Below are 23,100 nucleotides of genomic sequence, written 5' to 3' on the forward strand. Positions count from 1 at the left end.
ACTGATAGGACTGACAGCCTTCATTCAGGATAGGGATCCTTTGCTCTAATGAGCCAACGCTTACCATCAGGTGAACCATAGATTTTTAATGTATAATCACTATTACTTTGTTTTATCTTAGACAAAGAACCAGGTGTCATTTGGGAGCATTTTTCTCCCTCTCAAGCGCTACACTGGTACAGTAGTAGCAGCTTAAGGCACAGAGCGTCTGCCCTGCACAGGCATCAAAAAAAGCATTCAGGTGTCCAAGCTCACATGCTGTTAAATGCTATTCGCTGTCTTCTGTGAGGAAAACATGATAAGCAAGGTAGATTTTTCCATCAGACTGGATTCAGCCCTGGACCACCAATGGTTATAATTAGTGTTTACATCAGACAGTCCCAAACTGTGCCATAATGAAATATTTTGGAAACAGGTGTCTACCATCACACTGTTTGCTTTGTTTTCTGCAAGGAACAGCTGATTTTCTTCCTTATCAGTTCTCTCTCTTTTTCCCTCTGATGACTGACTATATCTGTTTTGTTACAATTCAAACAGGAGCTATTTTGATCCATAAAACACAAAAAATATGCTTGGCTCAGCCAAGCTGACATTCATGGTTTAAAAATATTGAAGTCTAAATATTATATAATACATCAGCACATTTTATCTCAGCATCAAAACCTTGTGATGAGATTTTTCAGAAGCCCGATTGAAATTTCTCCCCAAAATCCCACGTTTCTTTTTTTCTCAGGATGTGTTTTAAAGTTTCCTTCACATTCTGAATCTGATTGAGATTCATTTAGAGCACTGAAAATCAAGTAAACTTGAACTAACTTGAGCAATCTTAGCCGTTACAATTTCTCTGAGGTCTGACTGCTGCTGTGTTGCGTTATTAAGAAAGCCTTTGCAAAACATTGAATTTCCAGACAAATAAAAATCACCATCAGAATAAACCTCTGCCACTCTTATACACAACATGCCAAGGGGCTCCCAGATGCAGCCCATGCAAATTTTGACTGGTTGAAAGCCACATCCATGAATAAATGGATAGACTTGAAGCCATGGCCATCAAGACGTGATCAAATGCTTTTAGAGTATGTGTGCGCATTATCAGCATAGAGATTGTAGATGTAAATGTGAGGCATTCAAATTCCCTGTGCGTCAGGAAGATAAGTTGCTTGAGAGATGAAACAGGGCTGTTATTTGACATGGAGCTTTAAGTCCTGTAAAGAAGACAGAGTACAAGAAAAACTGGGGGAGTTTTGCGGAAAGCTGAAGCTGGCTCACATTCCTCATGTGTACACCATTGAAAAAGATACTGATCGTGAGTTTCTGCCACAGCATATTCTTTTGGGACATATTTCTTTATAGCACAAATGCCAATTTTATCTTCATTTATATGCAGCTTGAACAATTTTTTTTGACACATTTTGAATGATGATGAAAGAACACTACACTTCTCTTTCAAACTGATTTGTAAAAACTTTTCACTTACCACACTTTGCCAGGGCATGGGTTATAGCTTCATACTCACAACTTTCACAACCAAAGGGCTGAGAGACTCTTGTTGGTCTGATTGGTCATATGGTACACTAAGACAACATCAGGTCCATCAGGTCCATTGCCTGGGAAAACAAGGTTTTTTCAATCCATAGAATAACAGTCACAGACTTTATAAAAATCAGTGGTTCTTCAGTTTCTGCAGGTAGCTGCACTGGTTTACTCATAGAAACATGAAACCTAATATAGAAGAGCTAGCCTCATGCTACTGAGCTCAAGACTCGTGTATCACCTCTTATACAGTTATATAAGCAGCCTGTCAGTTATTCCAGCATGGATTGCTTTCCTACTGCAGCCTGGTGGAACCATTCTGTCTTGTATAAAACAAATATTGACTGGAAAAGGCAGAGAGTGATTTGGTGAAAATCACTCTCTGGTGAAAACAACGATTTTTAACATCAGACAATGGCAGAGAATTAATTCCAGCCTTGGTCTCTTGTACCCCATGAGTGCCACATCCATCAGGCTTTTATATTAGCTTTACACTAAAAGACCTTTACAATTCTGGTTTTATGTCATTGGAAAAAAATAAAAGGGGGGGTTGGAGGGACATTATTTGAAATCGTGAAGTTTTATAGAATAGACAAATAATTAATTGGTGACTTTTAGTTTTTTAAATCAACTCTTCTGCGTATGGAGAACTAGCCAAGAGATTATCAAGGAATGCAAATCAGGAGAACTAATGCTTAAGAAGTTACATTATAGAAATGATTGGCACCATCTCTGAATTGTAGCAGTGACCAGCTTTTAGCCGTTGCTAATCCCAGTGTAATAAAACCCAGTGGAAGCTGAAAAGTGAAAGTACTGCACGAAAGAGGACCAGAGATTACTCTGAGGCAAAAGATGTCACTGAAAAATTATCATGTAGTGAAAAATACGTTAATTTCTACAGATTCTGCTTAAGGGACCATCAACTACATATTGCACAAAAGTGCTTAGATGGCTTTGTACTATGAGACAATGGGAAAACAGTGAGGGGTAAGTTTACATGATGTCATGCCATGCCATTAGAGCAGGTAACAATTTACACGAGGTGAAGGTTTGGCTCAGTAGGTATCATTCTTATTTTAAAAACCAAAAGCTAGCCATAGTGATACCAGGTATCTGTTTGCTTTGTAGCCTTGCTAGAAAAAAAATTTGATGAATGCAGGAAAAAATATTTGACTCTTCAGAAGTCATTATCCTTTTGACTGATTAGTCTGCATTTATTAATGAATCGGTTCCCAAATGGATCATTCAGAGCTATTTTAATCTAATATGCTACAAAAATTTAGATTGAGAGATTTCTGAATAGTTTGAGTCCTTCATTTTCCCCTATATAATTTAGTTTTGGTGTCTTTTTGGACAAGCTTGATACTGTGATTAATTAAACTTCAAGTATTGTGAAATGGCTGAAGAAGATTTTATGAAACTCATTGAAAGTTATTAGATCTGAAAGATTTTGATAAACTGCTGTTAAAACATTCCATATGTATAATGAATTTATATTGAATGCCCTGATTACAGTGGTTTTTATTTGTGTACACTGCTAGTGTTGTTGTTTTGAATTTTCCCCTCAAATTTAATTAAAATGCTGACTGCTGGATTGATTGATTGATTGATTGATTGATTGATTGATATAAGTTGTTTGGCTGCATTAACTATGCATATATATATTCAAGCCTAATTTTGGGAATTCTTTATATTATTAAGACAGCATTCCCTTCATTTTGAATGAAATATCATAGTTGAACTGAGCAAACTAATTGATGTTGTAAACAGTTCCCTGCCTACTGTTACACAAATATGCTCAAAATTGCAAAAAACAGTCTTGCTAGTGCACTACAAAAAAGAAAAGGAAAGAACAGTGAAGATGAGACACAGCAGTTGTATATTTTTTAGGGGAAAAAATAGCTGAGGAGGAGTTTTCTGGTTTTTGACAGCATTGTCTACCCCTTTTACCTTTTTATCACCTTCAAGACTGTCTCCCAAAATTCTGCTGACAAATAAATATCACCATATACCATTAATATCAATGTCCTTATTGGTCATGCTGAAGAGCACCCAGACAAGCCATGCATATGGTCTCATGTCCATCAGCACTCATGATGTGCAATAGGATGAGAGGTGATGGTTTTAAACCAAAGGAGGCAGATTCAGACTGGATGTGAGGAAAAAAGTCTTTACAATGAGGGTGGTAAAACCCTGGCACAGGTTGCCCAGAGAGGTGGTGGATGCGCCACCCCTGGAGACATTCAAGGCCAGGCTGGATGTGGCTCTGGGCAACCTGATCTAGTTGAAGATGCCCCTGCTCATTGCAGGTGGGTTGGACTAGATGACCTTTGAGGGTCCCTTCCTCCCTTCCAACCCAAACTGTTCTGTGATTCTATGATTCTATGAAGATCCTATTGCAGGCTACCCTCTGACCTGAGCACAGATTTGTCTACCAAAGGAACTTCTGGTTCTTTCCAAACTAAACTTTGATATGAACTGGCATTGTAATCAATTTGACAAACAGAAGACTAGGCCATCCACTGTCCTTCCAAGATCCAAACAAGACATGAGCCAGCCTGCCTCTGTGGAAATACCTGTATGAACTATCAAGAATGTCATTTGTACTTGAGTACTGAAAGTTAGTGTGGACTGGTAGAAGAGCTGGAATTTCAGCTGGCTTTGAACTGCATTTGGTTACAGATGGGTTTTAATTAATAACCATGAATACAATTCCAGGCAGCTGTCCATTAAAATACATAAACACAAAAGTCTCTTTCAATTTGTTATAGCATTATACATTGCAGTGATTGATGACTTAAAATTATACGCTGCCAAAAAAACCCCGAAAAGTAATTTTGCAGTCCACTTTTCAGCAATGAGGTAACAGAAATAGAAGGTTAAAAATCTAATAAACAAGCTCTAAAGATGAAAAACATTAGAAAAACAAATAGAGTTAATATGTTAAATATACAGCATAGCATAACAGAGCTCACTGACAAAAAACATTGGAAAAGAGAAATTTCTTTCTTTTAACTCAGCAAAATTGAAAAATGTCATGTTAAGCTCAATTCCAAGGTAATGCATCGCAAAGCAGGCCCCATCCATCCATTTCATAAACTTACAGAAGTTTCTATCATTTAAAATGCTGCAGAGCAAATGAGATGTAGTTTCCCTTTTCAACATAATGAAGAAAATAATAAATAAAGTAATGAGACCTTCCTATGGCATCTTTTGTTATGTATATCTGAAGAAGAGAGGATAGAAGTTCACCATAGTGAGTAGAATGGGCTGGAAAAGAAATCTTGTGTAAATAAAACCCTGCTGTACAAAACTCTTTTACAATGGTTTGTCCAGCATTTCAGCAATACTTTCTGGAAGAAGGTAAATAAACATGCTGGGAATATTTTGGTATTGGTCTGATCTTCCCTAGAGCCAGTATAATGCTTTGTATATCATTCCATCAAATATATCATTTTAATTCACCAGCTGCAATCACATATGACTGCTTGATTATGCTGCACTTGAAAACAAAAATTGTGAGTTTAGCTTTAAAGTAATTTTGCTTGCTGAAATTGTGCTGTTAAGCAAACAATGTTTATTTGGTGATTTATTTTTTTTAAGGAACAAAAAATACCATGCTTAATAATATATCATTTATTTTAGCCATTATATAAATGGGAAAATGACAGATGATAAGCTGAGACCCCTCTAAAAGCATTTGGTGCAAAGTGACACATGTCAAGATAGCATGACCAATCTCACAAAACTTATTTGCAAGAACATGGTATGTTTGTAGTTCAAAGCAGCCCCTCGAGTGACAACACTAAACATTTTGTGTTTCATTCTTACAATTTATGCTCAAATATTCATACATAGATAGTCTTAACTGAGTCTAAAGGCCAGCCTTAACTCTGCTGCTAGGAAATGAAAGTTTTTCAGCATTTCTTAATATCAAGATCAAGTAATATTGCAGATGAAAAATACTACTTGAATGTAAGATGTTGCAACTAAAATATATAACTGGATATGGAAAGGTGGATGGCTTTGTAACATTAAGCAATCTGTCCAAGTTCCAGTTATAAGCACATTGAAAAGACTAACAAAATGATGGAAAGCGAAAAGACAGTATTTCATCAATACACTATAAATCTTTCTGAATCCTCTCAGGAGTCATGAGCACAACTGGGTCTCACCCTAACATGAAGTCAGGGGGGCCAGGTTCTAAAATGTAAGCATAGTCTAATAAAGTCTATACCTAAAGACTACCAGTTCTTGTCAGTAAAGAGGCCCACACCTTCACTGGATGAAAAAAAAAGTTGGGATCTACTTGTAAAAACTGGTTTCTCCAGCACTGTAGTGGATGATTATTGGTCTCATTCAGGATGATGATCCCCATATTCCCCCTTTGTTTTCTGTAGCATCCACTAATTTTGGTCTACGAGAGGAGTTTTGTTGGAAGGTGAAGAAGGCAAGGAAAAGGTCTAACAAAAAACTTCAAACCTGAGTAGTCGCACTGGTGTTTCCTGCCATGTATCACATGTACTTCGAGTTCATTAAAACCCAAGGCAGTACAGATATGGTTTCTCTCAGCCCAGGAGAATGTTTCTTTCTCTCTACTGATCCCCTCTGGAGAGTGCAGAGTACTGCTGTTTAACATAAGACACTTAAACACTGCTGTTTACCTAACAAAGTATTTGGCAAATGGACAAGCACTGCAGTGATTGAATTACTTGGAATTACTTCCCAAATTTCCTGTCACCGATCAACTCCTGTAAAACATATTTGTATGTATCATTAACTGTTTTTCTTCAGACAAATCAACGCTGTGCAAAAAACTTACACAGCCCACAATGTCACACCCAAAATCTCCAAAGAAACACAAAAAAATGACCCAAAATCTTTTAAATCCTTCAATTTAGTAGCTGCCTTTCTTCACAGAAGCAAAGTCCTCTCTCTTTTCTAACCAATATGTAGTCCTGGAACTGACAATGAAAAAAGAAATCTGTTCTTGCAAATACTGCTCACACTATAGTGTTTTATGCCTCCTCCATACACCAGCTGAAATGCAAAATTAGTTTTCACAGTAACATTTTTTATGACAACTGCAAAGAAATGTTTGAAGGTTTTTTCTCTCCTCGGGTTAAACCTTTTAAAGCAATCCTCTGTTTTAACAACCAGGAAGGAGACGTTTTTCTATCACAAGACATACTAACGCAAAATCACTTCCTTTATCTGCTCTGAAAGCTGAAAACTCTTTCTATGCAGAACATCTAGTGTGGCTTTCCAGAATGGTGACCTAAAGAATGTTGCAGCTTCCATGCACTGGTTAGCTGCACTTTCTGCACTAGTAGTGTTGATTAGAGTTTGGACACAGTTTTCATAATTGCATGGATATTTAGTACTGAATGAATGGCAGTGGAGCAGTTACTATAGTTCAAGGCTTTGAGGCATTCTGTGGCAACATACTATTTCTGATGGTGTACTTTGCTCTTGAGTAGATGGAAAAACTTGAGAGATTCATACTAGTCCCTCTATCGACTTTCAGAACAGTGAAATTTATGCTAATGACTGGGGAATGGGCAATTTGGTGGGTTTCTTTCTCTGTCACGTGCATCCTAACAAGGGACTCTTCAGGACGGAGTTATAAAGGACGCTTACCTCTTGTTTCTTTCTGTTGACTAGTTTTTGGTAATTAGCTTATTGTGAGTGTTAGAGTCTCCAAATTCCTTCTCTTAGTCTTGACATTTTCTCCTTCTGTCTTGTTGGGCACAAAGATTCTCTTTTAGTTATTGATTCTAAATGTAACTCTGTTTCCTTCCTGCTCTTCCTCAACTCTACTTTCTTTGATGTCTAACACCTTCACTCCAACTCTATTTCCTTTTTCTTTCCTGTGAAGTTTCTACACATTCTTTTCTCTTTGCTCTTTCTCTCTGGCTGCCCCAGTTGAATTTGTATGACCCAGTTTGACTTCCTTTGTGATTTTCAGTGAATTTATCTACTCTAAGCCCCTCCACTTTTTCCTCTACTCTAGGAATCAACTTCCATTTAATATGTATGTGTCCTGCGCGAGCTTCATGCCTATCTGGGAGCACTGCATATACCGTACTCTGGATTGCCTTAAAACCTTGGTAGCCAGTCCACAGAGCTCCTGTTGCTCCTCCTTTCAGTAAGGTTATAATTTGTAAATGAAAGGACTTCTCTGCACTGAGCACACCTCATTTTACTTGTGTCCAGTTCACTCTCAGATTCACTAAGCTTCTTCCTCGGTTATTTATGCAATATGCACTGCCTCTGAGGATCTACTACAACTGCATCCAGAGTTTAGCCTCACTTTGTGTGTACTCAGGTTATTTCTCTTTTACAGGGTTGTCCTCTTCAAGGAACCTTTTGGTATCTAGATTAGGTTAATGGATAAACAATAAAGTCATTTATTCTGTAAAGGAATTACATTCCATTACAGTATAAATGTATAAATAAATTACTACTACATAGCAGTGTTAAAATGTACAAGCTTCCCCACAGAAGTGTGTTAAATACCCAAAATGCAGCTCATAGCATGTGGGAATGGGATATCAAAAACTCTTTGAGAAGACATCTGCAGGAATTATGCCCAAATTTTATTAAAGCATTTAAATAGGCATTTCAACACCTAGCACAAGAATTTGTACAATTATGGTGAAATTCACCACTGGCAAGAGAGCCGGAATAAGACCTCTTCAATGTCCACATCCCAGTCAAGTGCTCAGAGAGTAAATGATTATTAGGTCTTATCCTGGGATCCTATCCAGGGATTGATAAAATCCTCAAGTATTAAGCTCTTTATCCAAGTGAATTTCTTATCCAAGTGCAAAACAGTCATAGTACCACACTGGGCTCTAGGATTGAGGGTGATTGGGGGTGATTTCACTGGACTTTATGTCTACATCTCAGCAAGTCGTCTAGCCTCCTTTTATTGCTAACAGAGAGAGAAAAGCCCATTTGTGGTATGAACATTGAGCACAATTGAGTCAAATTTTATCCATGCAACCAATTACACTGGTGCTTGCTTTGACAGGCAGAGGAATAAGTCAAGTGTTGCAGAGATGGAGGATCAGAGAAAAAGTTTAACTTAGCATTAAAAATGTGGTCACCAACTGATTTTTTGCTGATCCTTAATTTAAGTGTTGTTTCCCTTAAACTGCTTAGCCAAACATTATGGTCTAACTCCAGAAATTATTAAAGACAAAAGGTTAGCATGTTATTTACTCTGTGGAATCTTATTGCTCCTCCTATATATATAAAATAGAAAATGGTGAGCACCTCTCCTGCACAGCCCTGTTTGCTTTAGCACAGGTCTGGGGTTTTATGCAGTTATGCCACCGCTCCCAAGTCTGCTTCGCTCTATACCCCACCACTGCCACAGTAGCATTCATGTGCATGGCCCTTTGCACAGCAGCTGTCACAGAAAGCTGAGCACACAATCACTTCTTTCTGTTTGCTCCTGTTGTTGTCGTGATTTATTAGGTACAAAGGCAGGAGACTGGCCCCGCACAAGTCGGAAATAGAATGTTTCACCCCAAAAGGGAGTATGGGGAATGGTGGGAGAGCTACAATGACCAGGTAAGCAAACAGCAAGTGGCCTATAGGGCAGTGTGATATGTCTGTGAACAAGAGGAGCAGCCCTGGGACAATGCCAGGCCAGATCCTCTGTGTGTAATTCCTGTGCATCCCATATAACATGTTAAGACAAGACAAAAAAAGAAGAGAAAACATGTCACCACTGCTGGTATTATGTTCCATCTGACCACCAAAAAACCCCCGCACCGTGTTCATTCGAGTGATCTGAACCACATGTCCTGTGTGATGTTGTCATAATGGTGCTTTGGGGAGGAGAAACCTTACACCTGACCCATCAAACTAATAGAGCAGATGGAAAGAGGCAGCATTCAAACTTGGGAGTAAGCAGCTCCAGAACTCCTCTGGAACAGTGGTGCCACTACATATTAGGGGTTATATTAGGACCAATCAAAAGAGCTTTTATAAAGAGCAGAGAAAAATTGATTGATGTAAACGTTTTCAGTATGAAAACGTTGGTTCTTCTCAGTCAAAATACCTTGGGGAAAGTTCTGAGTTTTACAGTGGTTTAAAGGAAAGATTTAAGGAACTTTTAAATAGAGTTCAAAACATCTTTTTCATAACTTTCTCCATTTAATTTAATTTTATTTAATTTATATATTTATTTTCAATTTTGTTTTGGCCATTATATTTTGCATGGCAGTATACACCAATGTTACCATTTTAATTAATAATCTAATCTACATTTTTTCAATGTTACTGGGATGAACTGTTTCAATATGGCCATTTTGATGTTTTTGTACTTAGATACTTCAAACTATTTGACTCCTGTGAAATACTTGGAAATTTCAGCTATTCATCTCATTTTAATTCCAGCCAGATTTCCAAATGTTGAACTCCCTCATGGGACAGAAAATTCATTTCTCCAGACATGTTCAGTAATAAATTAATAACCCACATGTGTTACAGATGGTTATAAATCTTTCATGAAACAATACTTTTAATAAGCGTTGTATCATTGTATCGCACTCTACTACAAGTTAGAAGCATTTTGTTTACCATTTATTAAAAGATCTGCTCATTCCTTATCAAACCCTGTAAGGCATTTATCAATGTACCCTTTAAGCACAGTATGACCAAATTATACCTTTACTTTTCCCAAGTGTTACATATCACAAGGTGAACTTTATCATTGCAGGAGGGTGTTCAGTGAAACACTTGCACATTATTATGTTCCCCTTGGGTACAACACTCACTTACGTACATAAGGCTATTAACTATAACGCCACATAGCACATGCCTGGGGGACCCCTACTATTTAAGTAACATCAGGAACATTCATCACTGAGTGTTGTATAAAATATATACATGCCTATTATTTTTTTGTCAGCTGGGATTCTGTTTCTTGTCTGTGTGTTGTCTGGATTATTTTATTTTTCCTACATTGCATTTCTTTCAGTGATATTTATTCTTCATTTAAAAGCTATCCGGAGTCACTATATAAGAGAATTTTGAAGAGCAGAAAAGTACATGTAAATGTCAAACAACTGTATTTTGTTGTACAGTGTTCAGCTCTGTTGTGCCTGGCCATATATTTGTACACTTGAAAAACTTCTTTTTTATATTTTATATTTTCACAGTGAAGAATCTGTTTGCATTCCAGACTGTAATCGATCTGAGTCAAGTAGAGAGGAGAAAAAGGTTCCTGTTAAAGAGGATGCCCTAACAGTCAAAAAGAGTGGAAACTGTGTCAGTCTAATAGTTCCACAGCAAGACTGTCAGCTGCAAGACCTACTCAAACAGTTAAGAACACCTGCTGCTTAACAGAGAGTGCAATTGCATTTGATGGCTGTGTTTTGTTGTCTCCAGCCACAGTGTCCTGGCCAGTGGTCCTTGTCAAATTTCCATGAGCCAAGCACTGTTGCCACTAAATAGCCTGGGAACCTCCTAGAGAGAACGTAGGTGTTGCAGAAAGGAAAGTAGGTGCCATTCTCCTGTCAGTAAGTATCAGACCAGTGCTAGAAGTCATTGGGATGAAGTGCAGGTGGAAAAAGACAGATGCAGGGGTCTGACAATTTGTGAATAATGCAAAAACCTCATCATCTCACAGGACAAAGAGGTTCCATGGTACTGACTATATCCCACTTACATCCTTTCAGTCTGGAAAATGCTGTACTGTTTCATACCGGGCAGTATTATTCAGCTCTTGTTCTCAAATCCCTCATGCAATACTATTTTCACATCAGCGCCTGACTATCTCTATATATTACAAATGGCTTGGGATTTTTCCAGGTGAAAAGTGACATTAAAATAACCATAATGGGTACACCATGTGATGCTTTATAAGACTATTTGGATGGGCAACAGGGTCTAGTGGAAAGGTGCCCTTGCCCATGGGCAGGGTCCACCTAGTTGGAACTAGGTGATCTTTAAGGTCCTTCCAAACCAAACCATTCTTATTCTATGATTTTTGCATTTTGGGTCATGATAATAGGTGTCCTAGAAATGTTTCATTCAGACATCAGACATTTCATTTCCCATTCTGACCACGCATGCTGCTGAAACAGCTCTGGCATTAGCCTCCAGAATCACCGGTGACTGCACTGGGAGGTCATTGGCAAAGTTTCTGTCATCAACTCTCTCTCACTTTGTAGTTTCCTTCACCCTTATACATTAAAGTCATTCATATAAATGTCAGCTGTGATTTTCATGAGGAAAGGATGTATTAAGAGATTACATTTTGAGGAGTAATATGAATAAATGCTCTTGCTGTTAACAGAAAACAGCTCTCCTTGTTTGAAAAATAATTGCAAAAGATATTGTTTACTTCTAGAACTTGAGACTGGACAAAATGAATTTTTGCTCTGGATTATTCCACTTTTGTGTTACATTGTTATTTAGCTCTATAGAACAAGCAGCATGGAAATAATTTAAGGTAAATTACTTGAGTGATATAAAAGTCCTTGATCAGGGTAAGAGCTACTGAGCAACTAAAACGTCAGTGTGTTATCAGCATTGTTCTCAGACTAAAGCCAAAACACAGCACTTGCACCAGCTACTAGGAAGAAAACTATCCCAGCTGAAACCAGTACACTATGTCAACTTCTTAAAAAAATGATATTGCTTCAAGTTCGAATGCAACACTCTGCTTCAGTCATTCAAACATCTAAGCATAACTTTGCTGCCAATTTTAGCTCAAGAAAATTTAGATCAGTGTTCTGAAATACAAACTTTCCTGCATTGACTTATAAATTAAAGAATTTGAAATCATTCCTTATTATGTTCATGTGAGGACAGGTTGCAAACAGATAACACAGGTTTCCATCAAGTTATTGTCCAGTATCTGTTTTCAGCTGGATCATTTCAAATCTAGAATTAGATACTGATATTGATACATGATACAGAACAAAAATTTCCTTAAAATTTTGTATTAATTTTTATTGATTCCCCTTGTATTCCAGTTTTCACTGCTGAATAATACTATGCATATATCCATTCTAAGCTTTCTTAGAAAATACTAAACTGCATAATTTTAAACTGATTTTCCTATTTTATTTAAAGTTAGTAACAAGTGAATAAGTGACCTATTTTCAAATATAGGTCACTTATAGGAAAAATATTTTTCAAATACTGATATAATTACACATTATATCAGTAACTGTCCGAATACTAGTCCCTAGGCACTCATCATTAGAACTGATCTTAGTAAGTTCGGGTAATTAATGAGAATGGCAACCTTGCTAAAATATGAGAGTTTTCAGCTTTTGTGACTCACACTTCCTCTTTCTGTTTTTAATTTCTTTTGTATTTTGAATGACTTCCTTTAATAGCATCTGGCTAAACAAACCCTCATCTCATAGATAATCATAAAATAGAGCAAGAAATGTTGAAAGAAAAATTCTGCTACCTCAACCAAAACAAAGGACAAAGTGATCTATTCTAGACAGTAAAAAAACCAAACAGAAACAGGTCTAATGGGAGGGGAACACTTTTCTTAACACCTAACTGGATAAAAAGAAGTTAATATCCCTTACGAACACAGAACAAAGCTTTGAAGACAAAACTTTAGTCTCACTATAAAGATTAAGGGAAGAAAATGAGAAAATATACTAATTGCTATTCTGTCATCAAGTGGACCATTGTAGAGGAAATACTTAAAATATCAAAGACTTTGAAAGCTCTCTTGTTTATACCATTTTCATGTATTGTATATATTACATCATGGTAGGTCTAGCAAGCTGGGAAAAAGCCTAGCTTTCAAATCAAATCAAAACATGTAGAAGGGTTTGTTCTACCAAAAGAAAAGTATTTTGCTCACATTTTGGTTTGGAAATTATGTCACTGATTGGAGTTTGCTCTTCTACAAATATGACCTGTACTCTGCTTTGCTCTATTCAGTGCCATGTGCCAGCAGAAAAGCAGATTGGGATAGAAAAATGTGGATTCAGCCAAACTTACCAGTGGAATTCCTTTAGGAGCTCAAATGTGTAATTCTTCTGTTCTCATCTGAAGGAGCCAAAATCCGTTTGCAAGAAAACTCTAGAATTTCCCTGACTTAAAGTTTCCCATCACCGAAGGGGATGGGCAGAGCTGGGCATAATGAATGTAAACAATTCCATTAGTAGACATCATAGTCTATATCTCTGATCTACCTTTATTTCTCTATTTTTAAATTATGTGCATTGCAGTGGTTTCCAGTTAACTTGAGTAGCAATACGCAGTTAGCGCAGAACCTTAGAGTACTATCACTGCAATTTATCTGTAACCCAGCATCATAACCAATATAAGAAAACAGAGGCAATAAATGATTGCAAACCCCAGATCAGTGTTGACTTTGTAGTAAGTAGGTGCAGCATAATAAAGTGGATGATACATTTCTGAGATAACAATTCCAATTATCTTTCGGCAAACTACTAGGATTTTAACTATAAGGTTCATTCTTTACTGACAAATTGCTGCTTTCTTTCTACTCAGTTTTTTTACAGCAAGGAATTCACAATGAGTGATGGTCAGGTAGTTCAGGCTTTTGCATCACATTTACATTAAACAGCCACTGTTCTCCTCTAGAGCACTAAGATCTCCATTAGAGTCACATATACAGCTTAGTTACTGTTGGGCACAGTGCAAAGGCAGTAAACGAGTGCATTAGTCAAGACTGACCCAAAAACAAACTGGGGGCTGGTGACAGCTGCTCCACTGAAGATTTAACTGTCAGCTGCCCTTGCCAAGGGCTGGACACATCCTCAGATTTCATCCTTTTCCTTTCCCCAGGCTCCTCAGCCGCATATCCTTACTTAATAATCATTTCCTGAAGGGTGACTGTGAAGGGACTGACACATTCTCTATTCTAAGCTAGTGCTGGAAGTCAGGAATGGTGCTAGATTACACCTCTTTCTTTTGGCAAGCATTTCTATTTGCATTGGCTAACCCTTCTTGTTAAGGGCATATTTCACCTGTGTGGTAGGCAGCTCTGAAATCTGAGCTCTGAACTCAGCAGGAGTTGAGACTCCACCAAGGAGGACATCCAGAACTGGAACTAGGCCCTCTCTTTCTGCTGGATCAAAGTTACAAGTGTTGGGTCACCCAGTCTCCTGGTCCAGGTCAAACTCAGCAGGAGCTGGAAGGAGGTATCACAATCATCATACCAGAACAAGGACCAAGATCTCACCTTCCAAAGTATGCAGATCCTGCTGCTGGCACCAAGCTCCCACAGAGCTCAGGACTCAGCATGACCAAGGAGCCATGGCTCTCAAACAGCTTTCAACGCACACTGAGTACATGTTCTAGTGAGACGAGCATGCGGTCCTCAGAAGCAATGATTTGCCTCTGGAAGATGTTAGTACCAATTCCTATTCAGCTCAGAACTGCATCCACAGTGATGCAAAAATTCAAAGTAATCAGTGCTACAGGTTAGATTTAGCTTTTCTCTCTTGTTCTGATTGAGGTACAGCAAAACAAGGCACCAGCTGTTCTGCCTGGCATTCTGGCGTAGGTATATAACAGTTAACGTCCAGATGACGTTAAAGTTCTAGATGACAACTGCAGAAAAGGGCTGAACCCTTCTATACTCACACAGATCATCTCCCAGTCTAGCCTCTCTTAAAATACCCACTGGTTTATGTTGTGTTTGTCTACTGGATTCTGTCATGCTGCTTTTGAAGGGGAAAGCTGTTGGCATATGTTGTGTTACATGATCCATCATAATTCCATGCAATGTAATCATGGATGTGAACCCACAAGAAGGTTTTGTTTACACTCAGCACATAATTTTTTTCTTCTAGATGACTGGAAGAGCTATTAAACTGATAGTATGTGGCAAACCTCCACATAAAGGCTGGTATAAAGTCATTTGTGTTTAGTAAACTATGTGTCTTGCAAACTGTTACACTGCAGACTAATGTGTGAGTTTATCTATTTCAGGCTTTCAAAGCAAACAAACAAGCAAACAATTTGTGATACTTTGCCAGGGTCTCCAATGTGGTTGTCTTTCTGAAATCCTAAATGGCTTTAGCAAATGTTTTGGAAACCAAAGTGAATTGTTTAAAGTTCTGTTGCATTTTATATATAAATCATGCTTATTTGTATGTGGAGGGTATGTTTTTCCTGTTGACATAATTTCAGAGTCATTGTCTGTTTCAGTTAAGAAATATTTCTAATGGTCTTTCTTAATCCCAAGAATTATAGGTTAATGTATCTATAAACACCAGCTCATCAGCCTAAGGAAGATGAAAAAGAAAAGGAATGGATTCATACTATGTCTTTATAAGTGCCACAGCTGGCTTTTCCTAGGTAGCAAGAGAAGAAAAATAAGCAACTTTGATAACGAGGAGGGTATGATGGGATCAGAAGAGAAATTACCCTGAGAGGACTCATTTTGCAGGACAGTAGAGCAAAATGTGTATTGCTGTCTCCAAATTCAGGTCATCATGAGGAGCTGCTTCTATATATTGTCTGTTATTTCTTTCCTACTAGGAATATAGTTTTATTCTATAAGCTGACCTGCCATTAAAAGTTACTTTTTTTAAGCTGGTGGTGACTAACTTACCAAGTACCTTGATGAAGAAGTCACCCATTAGAACCGTTTCTGCACCCACAACCAGTTTAACTCCTTTATGAATATTGCTCCAGCACTTTCAAGTAGTAGGTTATAAACAGGTATTTTTCCCCCAGACATAACAGACTACACTTCTCCATCTCCCAGCCTATACTCCCTGCCCCACACCAGGAATCCATGGCCAGCATCCTACACCAAGCTCCTTAACACTGAATGCTCCCAGACCAACCTACACACCTGCCACCTGTAATGCAGCTAGTCCAGGTCTCTCACCTATTCCTTTCAAGCATTTACTTCTTCCTCACTCCTCCATGCATCCATCAGTGCCATAGCCCCCCTTTCTGACACCATTCCAAGAGAAGGAAAGCCATCAAACTGCTCCCTTCCCCAAGATGAACACTGCCTGTGTCCCAATGGCAGCAGTAAAGGGGTCAGTAGTGGTCATGAACTAGCAAGAGTAGGTCACAGCTGGAGGCACGAAATGGCTTGTGAAATGAACTGGCACACTCTTCTTGTTTTCCTAGAACATATAGGTATAAATGATAGATACAGATATATTGCAATAGATATAGATGAAATTACAGTCAGCTTTATGATGAATAATCATACAGTCAGCTCTGGGATACCACATACCCATGGTATAGGTACAGTGATTATGCCATCAATTTTGATGCAAGTTACCATCTTATCTCATTTCTGTTTACAGCTCTAATGGGAAATCAGTTTCCTGGGCCCAGAATGAGAAAAGCAGCAGAGGAGCACACCTTTGGCAGCGGCTGTCAATCCACATCAACAAAAAAGAGAACCCAAATCAAACTGCAGTGATCAAGCCTTTTTCCAAAAGCACAGATAGTAGCCGACATAGTAGCAGCGCTACATTTCCTGAGGCCAGTGCCAAAACACTTTATGATGTTTCAGAAGCAGAAGAGCAATACCCAGCTCAGTACAGACCGCAGACTCCCTCGCCTATCAGCACCCTGAGCCACAGAACTGCCTCCGTTAGCCGAACAGAAGATGATGCCCCCACCTTCCAGTCAGAGCCTCCTCAGCGAAGTAGCTCCTCTCAAGGTTCCCTCATGGAGCAGATCAGTAGTGTGGTTACTCGCTTCACAGCCAATATCAGCGAGCTGAACTCTATGATGCTTTCAACAGCCACTCCAGGGACAATGGTGTCCACTCCTCTCTGCTCTTCATACTTGATTCCACGGGAAATCCAGCTCCCTACGACAATGACCACATTTGCAGAGATTCAACCTCTTCCTGCCATTGAAGTTAATGGCGCTTCACAGCCAGCTAGGAAACCTTCAAATGGCAGCATCAAAGAAGGCGCTTCAGAGACCCCATCAACCAAGCAAGACCTTGAGGAGTTGGTAGCTTTAACTCCTCCTTCTCCTTTTAGAGACTCCATCGATTCTGGAAGTGCATCTCCCAGCTCTCCGGTTTCTGAATCAGCTCTCTGTATTCCGTCCTCCCCAAAGTATGACACGCTCCTCATCAGAGATTATACTCAAAGTTCTTCTTCGTTGTGAATGTAGTTCAAGACAACGTTGGAACATTGGATCTCAATTACTACAAGCAAGTAGTGAGGGAACAGCCAAGCCTTCAAGATCTCCGGTGTTTACGTAGACAGAGTGAGAGGCATTGGGTCATCTTGTCAGAAGTGGAGAGCAAGAAGAGGAGTAACTTGAGAAGTGGAAACATCAGATTAATTATGCTGTTTTAAAGACAAAATGACTCTCGGCAGATTTTCGTGGCCTTAAAAAAACATGGGCTTTTCAGAAACACTGAATCCATTTTTGAGGGCTTATAAGGAGTCTGTTAAATCAATCACATACCAAGTGCTTTGCTTTAGTATTACAATGAACCGTGTGTACAATATACAGGGCGGGGGGGAAACTAGATTGTAAACAACTGTACAATGGTTGGTTTGTTTACGCTGATTCCTTACCCAGAAGTGAACCTTGATCTTTTATCAAGAATAGAAGACCAAACATTGAATGTACATTTTCTAACAGACTCAAATCTGGGACCAACCTGTCAAGCTTTCTTTCTTTTTTTTTTTTTTATGAAGATCTCAAAAAGCAGTAATGTATGTTCAATAACTACCAAACTTTTTGTTGAAGCATATTGTGTCCGTGGTACGTTACACGTGGATAACACTAAGCTGAGGCTTTGCAGTGAGTGACTGCAATGTGGAGGGCTTTACAAGTGACTTCTCAACCTACACATTTGTTTATGAAATTCTCTTCTATCAGTATCAAAAATTCAATTTGTTAACATTGGATTCACCTTCACAGCAACAAAATCCAAGGAAGATTTCCTGACTATTTCACCATGTTGCCAACTAATAATGACGTAGCAAAAAATATTTTCTGGAGTACTGTTTTGTAATTCCCTTATCAGGGCAAGTTGTTGAGGTGAATATTCTCTTTCTAGCAGCACTATCAAGCTATATCATAGCTGCACTCCCTACAGAAATTAAAACATTTCTATGGACATTCTTATGCTAACGTTACCAGTTAAAATACTTATTTGGGCTCCCATAGTCTTTGCTTTTAAGGAACAGGTAAACACCCTAAGGATTTTCTCCATACTTTGAATGACAGAATTCTAGGAGACTGATCTGGATTATGATGAATGCTGACTGTCAGTGGAAAGGTTGTCGTAATCATAATTCATATACAGGGCAAAGAAAACCCTATGTCAAAATCTGCTTAGAGGTGATTTAGCTACTCTTTAATAAGCATCGATTTTAACTGTATTTAGCTGCTGATGCCTTGCAGCTATGAACTGTGACAAAAAAAAAAAAAAAGAAAAAAAAGAAAAAATACTTTCAAAGCAATACAGAGCAAAGGTTAAAACAGAGAAGACCTAATGAGACATGAACCAACAGAGTCTTTCTTTGTTTCTTAGCAACTGATAGAAGCAAGGGGATTCCTCATATTCTTTTCCTGTATCAAGGTAGTACATTTTAGTGCACTTCATACTGTCACAGCACTTTTTTAATATGGGCAGGGAAGGGTTTTAAAGTTTGAATAGGAGCTAAATAATTTTTGATAGGTATGGTTACATAGAACTTGTAAGTCAGGCCCTAAACGCACACTGTATTGGCTCTCTCCTTGTGACAAAGCTGTCCTCAGGTGCCAAAATTTTATGGGTTTGTTTTGTTTTATTTTATTTAAGGATAGTATGAAGTGGTGAGTGATGTACTTCAATTCAAAATTGAGTTGATGTAGCCTTATATAGAAGACAGCCTCTTGGAAGGGAGCCTTGAAATAAGGCTGCTATGTTTCATTTTCAAAACCTTTCAATCTTATCTCTTCAAAGATAACAAATATTTTGTAATCGAAATTCATACTCCCTTTCTCTTCCCCATGTCCAAAATAATAGATATTTTAGCAAACAAAAAAAAGAAAGATGAAAGCACATTCACATACTTTAGCAAAGCGCATTTTCTATTCCTTTGGAAAGCTAATTTCACCATTGCATGCTGCAAACCAACTTGCTGCTCAACAACATTAGAAACCAAAAGTAATAGATGACTGAATCCAGGCTAGCACCTCACAGAGATACAGTAGTGACTCCGTACATCCTGCACAAGGAAGTGTTATCCATTAGCAGCCTGTTGGCATGCTTATTTTGCCAGGTAAAGTCGTTTACTAGCTATGCCTATAGCATGAATCAGCAGGTCACAAAACAACTCTACTCCAGAAAGAAGGTCAATACACCAAGTCATGACTGTAGGTCTCTGCTGCTTATGTGTAGTTCTTGCCCCTTGCACGACTGGTTAGCACAGACTCAGTTCCGTGCAGCTGTACTGTTTCCAGACCAGGGCTTGGGTTTGCCCTCCTGGTTCACAGTACTAGCATGTCTCATCATTCCTTAACTCGCCATGTCTTTAGCAGAAACCATCTTCTTCACAGGTTACAACCCACATTCAAAGGAAGAGCATGTCCAATCAGTCTGTGACACAAACATTCTTGTTTAGGGATTATGGACCACTTAAATGTTGTTCATGGAATACTTATATGATAATATATGTTTCCCATCAGTACAATATTGTTTTGATATACACAGAATGTACTGAGATAGTTAGTGTGAATTTCAAAGGCTTTCTATTACTATCTGTTCTCATACTCTTTAAGCTGTTGACCAATTGTCCTTACTAGAACATTCTCCACCTTGGTCTTTTCCTAGCCTTTTAGGTTCCAGTTTTTGTAGTCTTTTCTTATGTTTGGTGGACACTTGATACTAACGTAATCCTGCTAAAATCTGTGGGCTTCACTGCACTGTGAAACAATCGACAATGAAAATAAGGATTATACAGATAGACATAAAAATCTTTTCTCAAAAATAAAATCGGTAAAAAGGAATGAGAAATAGAAACTGTCGAACCATGACTCAGCACAAATATACCTCTTCTGCTCCCAAATTGCAATTCTGCTCAACCTTGGCTGTAGCTATTGCTCAGAGCTTCTTGTCAGCTTTCATACATATTGCCAAGATGATGTATGCATGCATGTGTGCACACCCACACACATACAAACCCCTCAAACACCTGAATCCATGTTGTAAGAGGCTAAAACCCCAATGTTATACAACCCAAATTTTGAGCACTTTGTTCATTCTTTCTCTGGGAGAAGTCATGCATTTTTGTGTATCCGTTTAGCCACAGCAGAAATTTTAATTGCACAAGGAACCAAGGATGGACCCTGCTGAGATTGTACCTCCTTTTTGTCAGTCTATCTTTAATGAAAGATAGATCAGCCTTAATGGCATTTAAAGAAGGAAGAATTCATTTTAATTGTACAAGCTTGAATGTACCAGTCTCACTTTGAATTATATGCTTGGATTTCAACAAAGGGAGGAAAGTTTTTTTTGTGAGAAGAAGGTAGTGACTGTAGTAGTAATTCAAAAGAGCCCAGTAGGAGATCTGAAAGGCTGGAAAGTCGTTTGATAGAAGCCAAATATTTTGACACAAGAAAAAGAAACTCATGAAAGACATATATGATTTCATTATGCTGTTTGTATGCTAGTCTGTTTAGGGCATTAAGATTAATTGGCAGGGTGAAAACATAAAGCAAAGGGTACGGTTATGAGTACTTCCCAATCTAACTAAAGAATGTGCAATTACCAACTGAATGGCTTGACTTTGCCTTCCAACTTAGTGCTGCTGCCAGAAAGGGAATTAAAGGAGTTGAAACAATTGTCATTCTTGACTGCAGGGACCTTGGAAAAATCACTTGTTTCTTTTGTTCTTGAGGCCAACCCTGACGAGTGAAGGTGTAACCACTTCTGGAATCTGTGCTCTTGAAATAAAATGAATTGTTCTGGCAGGCCAGCTGGGAAGAAGTGTTAGCAATACTGAAGAAGAACTGCATTTTAAATTGGTTCTGAAGAACAACTGCATGACATTTAGAGATGTGCTTCCTTGTATTTCTATCTGAACATTTGGTGCCTAGACTCATACAGATGCTTTAGACCAGAGATTTTTAGACCATGGTCCACAAAGCACTTGCTGATGTTTCATGGGAGCCTAGTTGGTCGCAAGGTGCTGGCTTCTTCCATCAATTTCCAGCTACAAAAGCAAATTAAATGTTAATTAAAAAATAACAGTTAAAAGTTTTAAAAGAAAAAGAAAGTTAGCTTGCTTGGATATTTATTCAGTTGCTGTGTTTGCAAAAGGAAAACTTAGCAGTCAAAACTGTGAGAATAAGATCTCCAAAGAGAGTAATTGGGAGGGCCAATCCATGATTCTGACTCCGGATGATAGTGGAGTTCACCTGGGGATGTTTTCTTTAGAGACACCAAGACCAGACTGAAAGACAACACAGCTGTGGTTGTAAACTCTGTAGAGGAAAGTGTGCGACTTTGCTATTCTGCTTAATACATCATTTATGAGGTGAGAAGAAAAAACGTGACAGCAACAGACGACATACAAAAAATGTCGGGTCCTTAGGGAAATTGGAGCACTATGCTCAGGATTAATTATGTGACCATGACTTTTTATTGTATTGGAGACCAATGTCAGGGCTGACCCAAAAAAGGACTTTGATGTCTAAAGTTAAGATTTCAGCAGAATTTAATATCTACATTTAAAACTCAATTTTTAAATCACTATTCAACTGTCACGTTACTGAGGCATCTAGCATTGCACATCTGCGCATGCTTAGAACTATCCTTATCTTGACACATCTAACTCATGCTGAAACCCATCAGGGATCCAGAAAACAGCTGTTCCTACATTAAATCCCTGTATATCCCATGAGTGAGTACATAGAGCGTACAACTCCTCAAAGACCAATAGGATCATACTTCCAACAAAATGGAGTAGAAATCATCCTTTGTTTTAAGGCTGTGGGTCTGGTTATGCTGCTGTTTTCTTACAATAAGCCTTGGGGTTAGAGCATTTGGACAGGTGAGAGACCTAAATTCAAACCCTACCGTTATCGGAGGTGATTGAAAACTTACCCCTAGCTGAAAAGTGCTCAAATGACTCAGTGTTGAGGTATGTCAGCTTCACAAGATAGAAACAAATTTGAGTCCCAGCATAGAAAAGGAACAGCTACTCTGGACCCTGATAGGACATACACTTGATGCAATTAAGGATGGTATATGACCATTTAGCACAAAATACTTCAGAAATCTCTGGAGCACAGACCAGATGACTGCAAAAGAAGTGGAGACACAAAGACTGCAACTACAAAATAGAGACAACATTTTTTCTATGATATGCATTGGCTAACACCCCCATCCTGTTAAATACTTCCCTGAAAAGTGCTTTAGTGACAGGAGGGAATGACGTGCCCTTCCTTACCTCTGTGTCTGCAACCATCTTGTATTCCACCTGGAGTTTTCAGACTCCTCCACGGAAAGGGAAATTCTGAGTCTTCTTGGGTAGGCAAAGGAATTAAACTTGAGGTTCCCCCTTCTCTGAGCCTGCAGAAAAAAGGGACCCTTTTTGAAGCAAAAAGTAT

At 38.5% G+C, this 23,100-nt stretch overlaps 1 protein-coding gene across 4 annotated transcripts in view; it reads left to right on the top strand.

The window, feature by feature from the left end:
* GRM5 (glutamate metabotropic receptor 5) overlaps nt 1-18,961 on the top strand; it is a 253,121-nt gene extending 234,160 nt beyond the window's left edge. The window contains exons 10-12 of one of the 4 annotated variants that reach the window (XM_030476429.2): nt 9,019-9,114; nt 10,710-10,871; nt 16,830-17,652. In XM_030476429.2, coding sequence (XP_030332289.1) covers nt 9,019-9,114; nt 10,710-10,871; nt 16,830-17,652 — 1,081 coding nt within the window. Of the gene's footprint in view, nt 1-9,018; nt 9,115-10,709; nt 10,872-16,829 lie in introns of all 4 variants that reach the window. The other 3 variants (XM_030476428.1, XM_030476431.1, XM_030476432.1) reach the window with 3 other exon arrangements.
* The last annotated feature ends 4,139 nt before the right edge of the window (nt 18,962-23,100 follow it).

Source organism: Strigops habroptila, chromosome 2 (genome assembly GCF_004027225.2).
Source record: "Strigops habroptila isolate Jane chromosome 2, bStrHab1.2.pri, whole genome shotgun sequence".
NCBI classification, from domain to species: Eukaryota; Metazoa; Chordata; class Aves; order Psittaciformes; family Psittacidae; genus Strigops; species Strigops habroptila.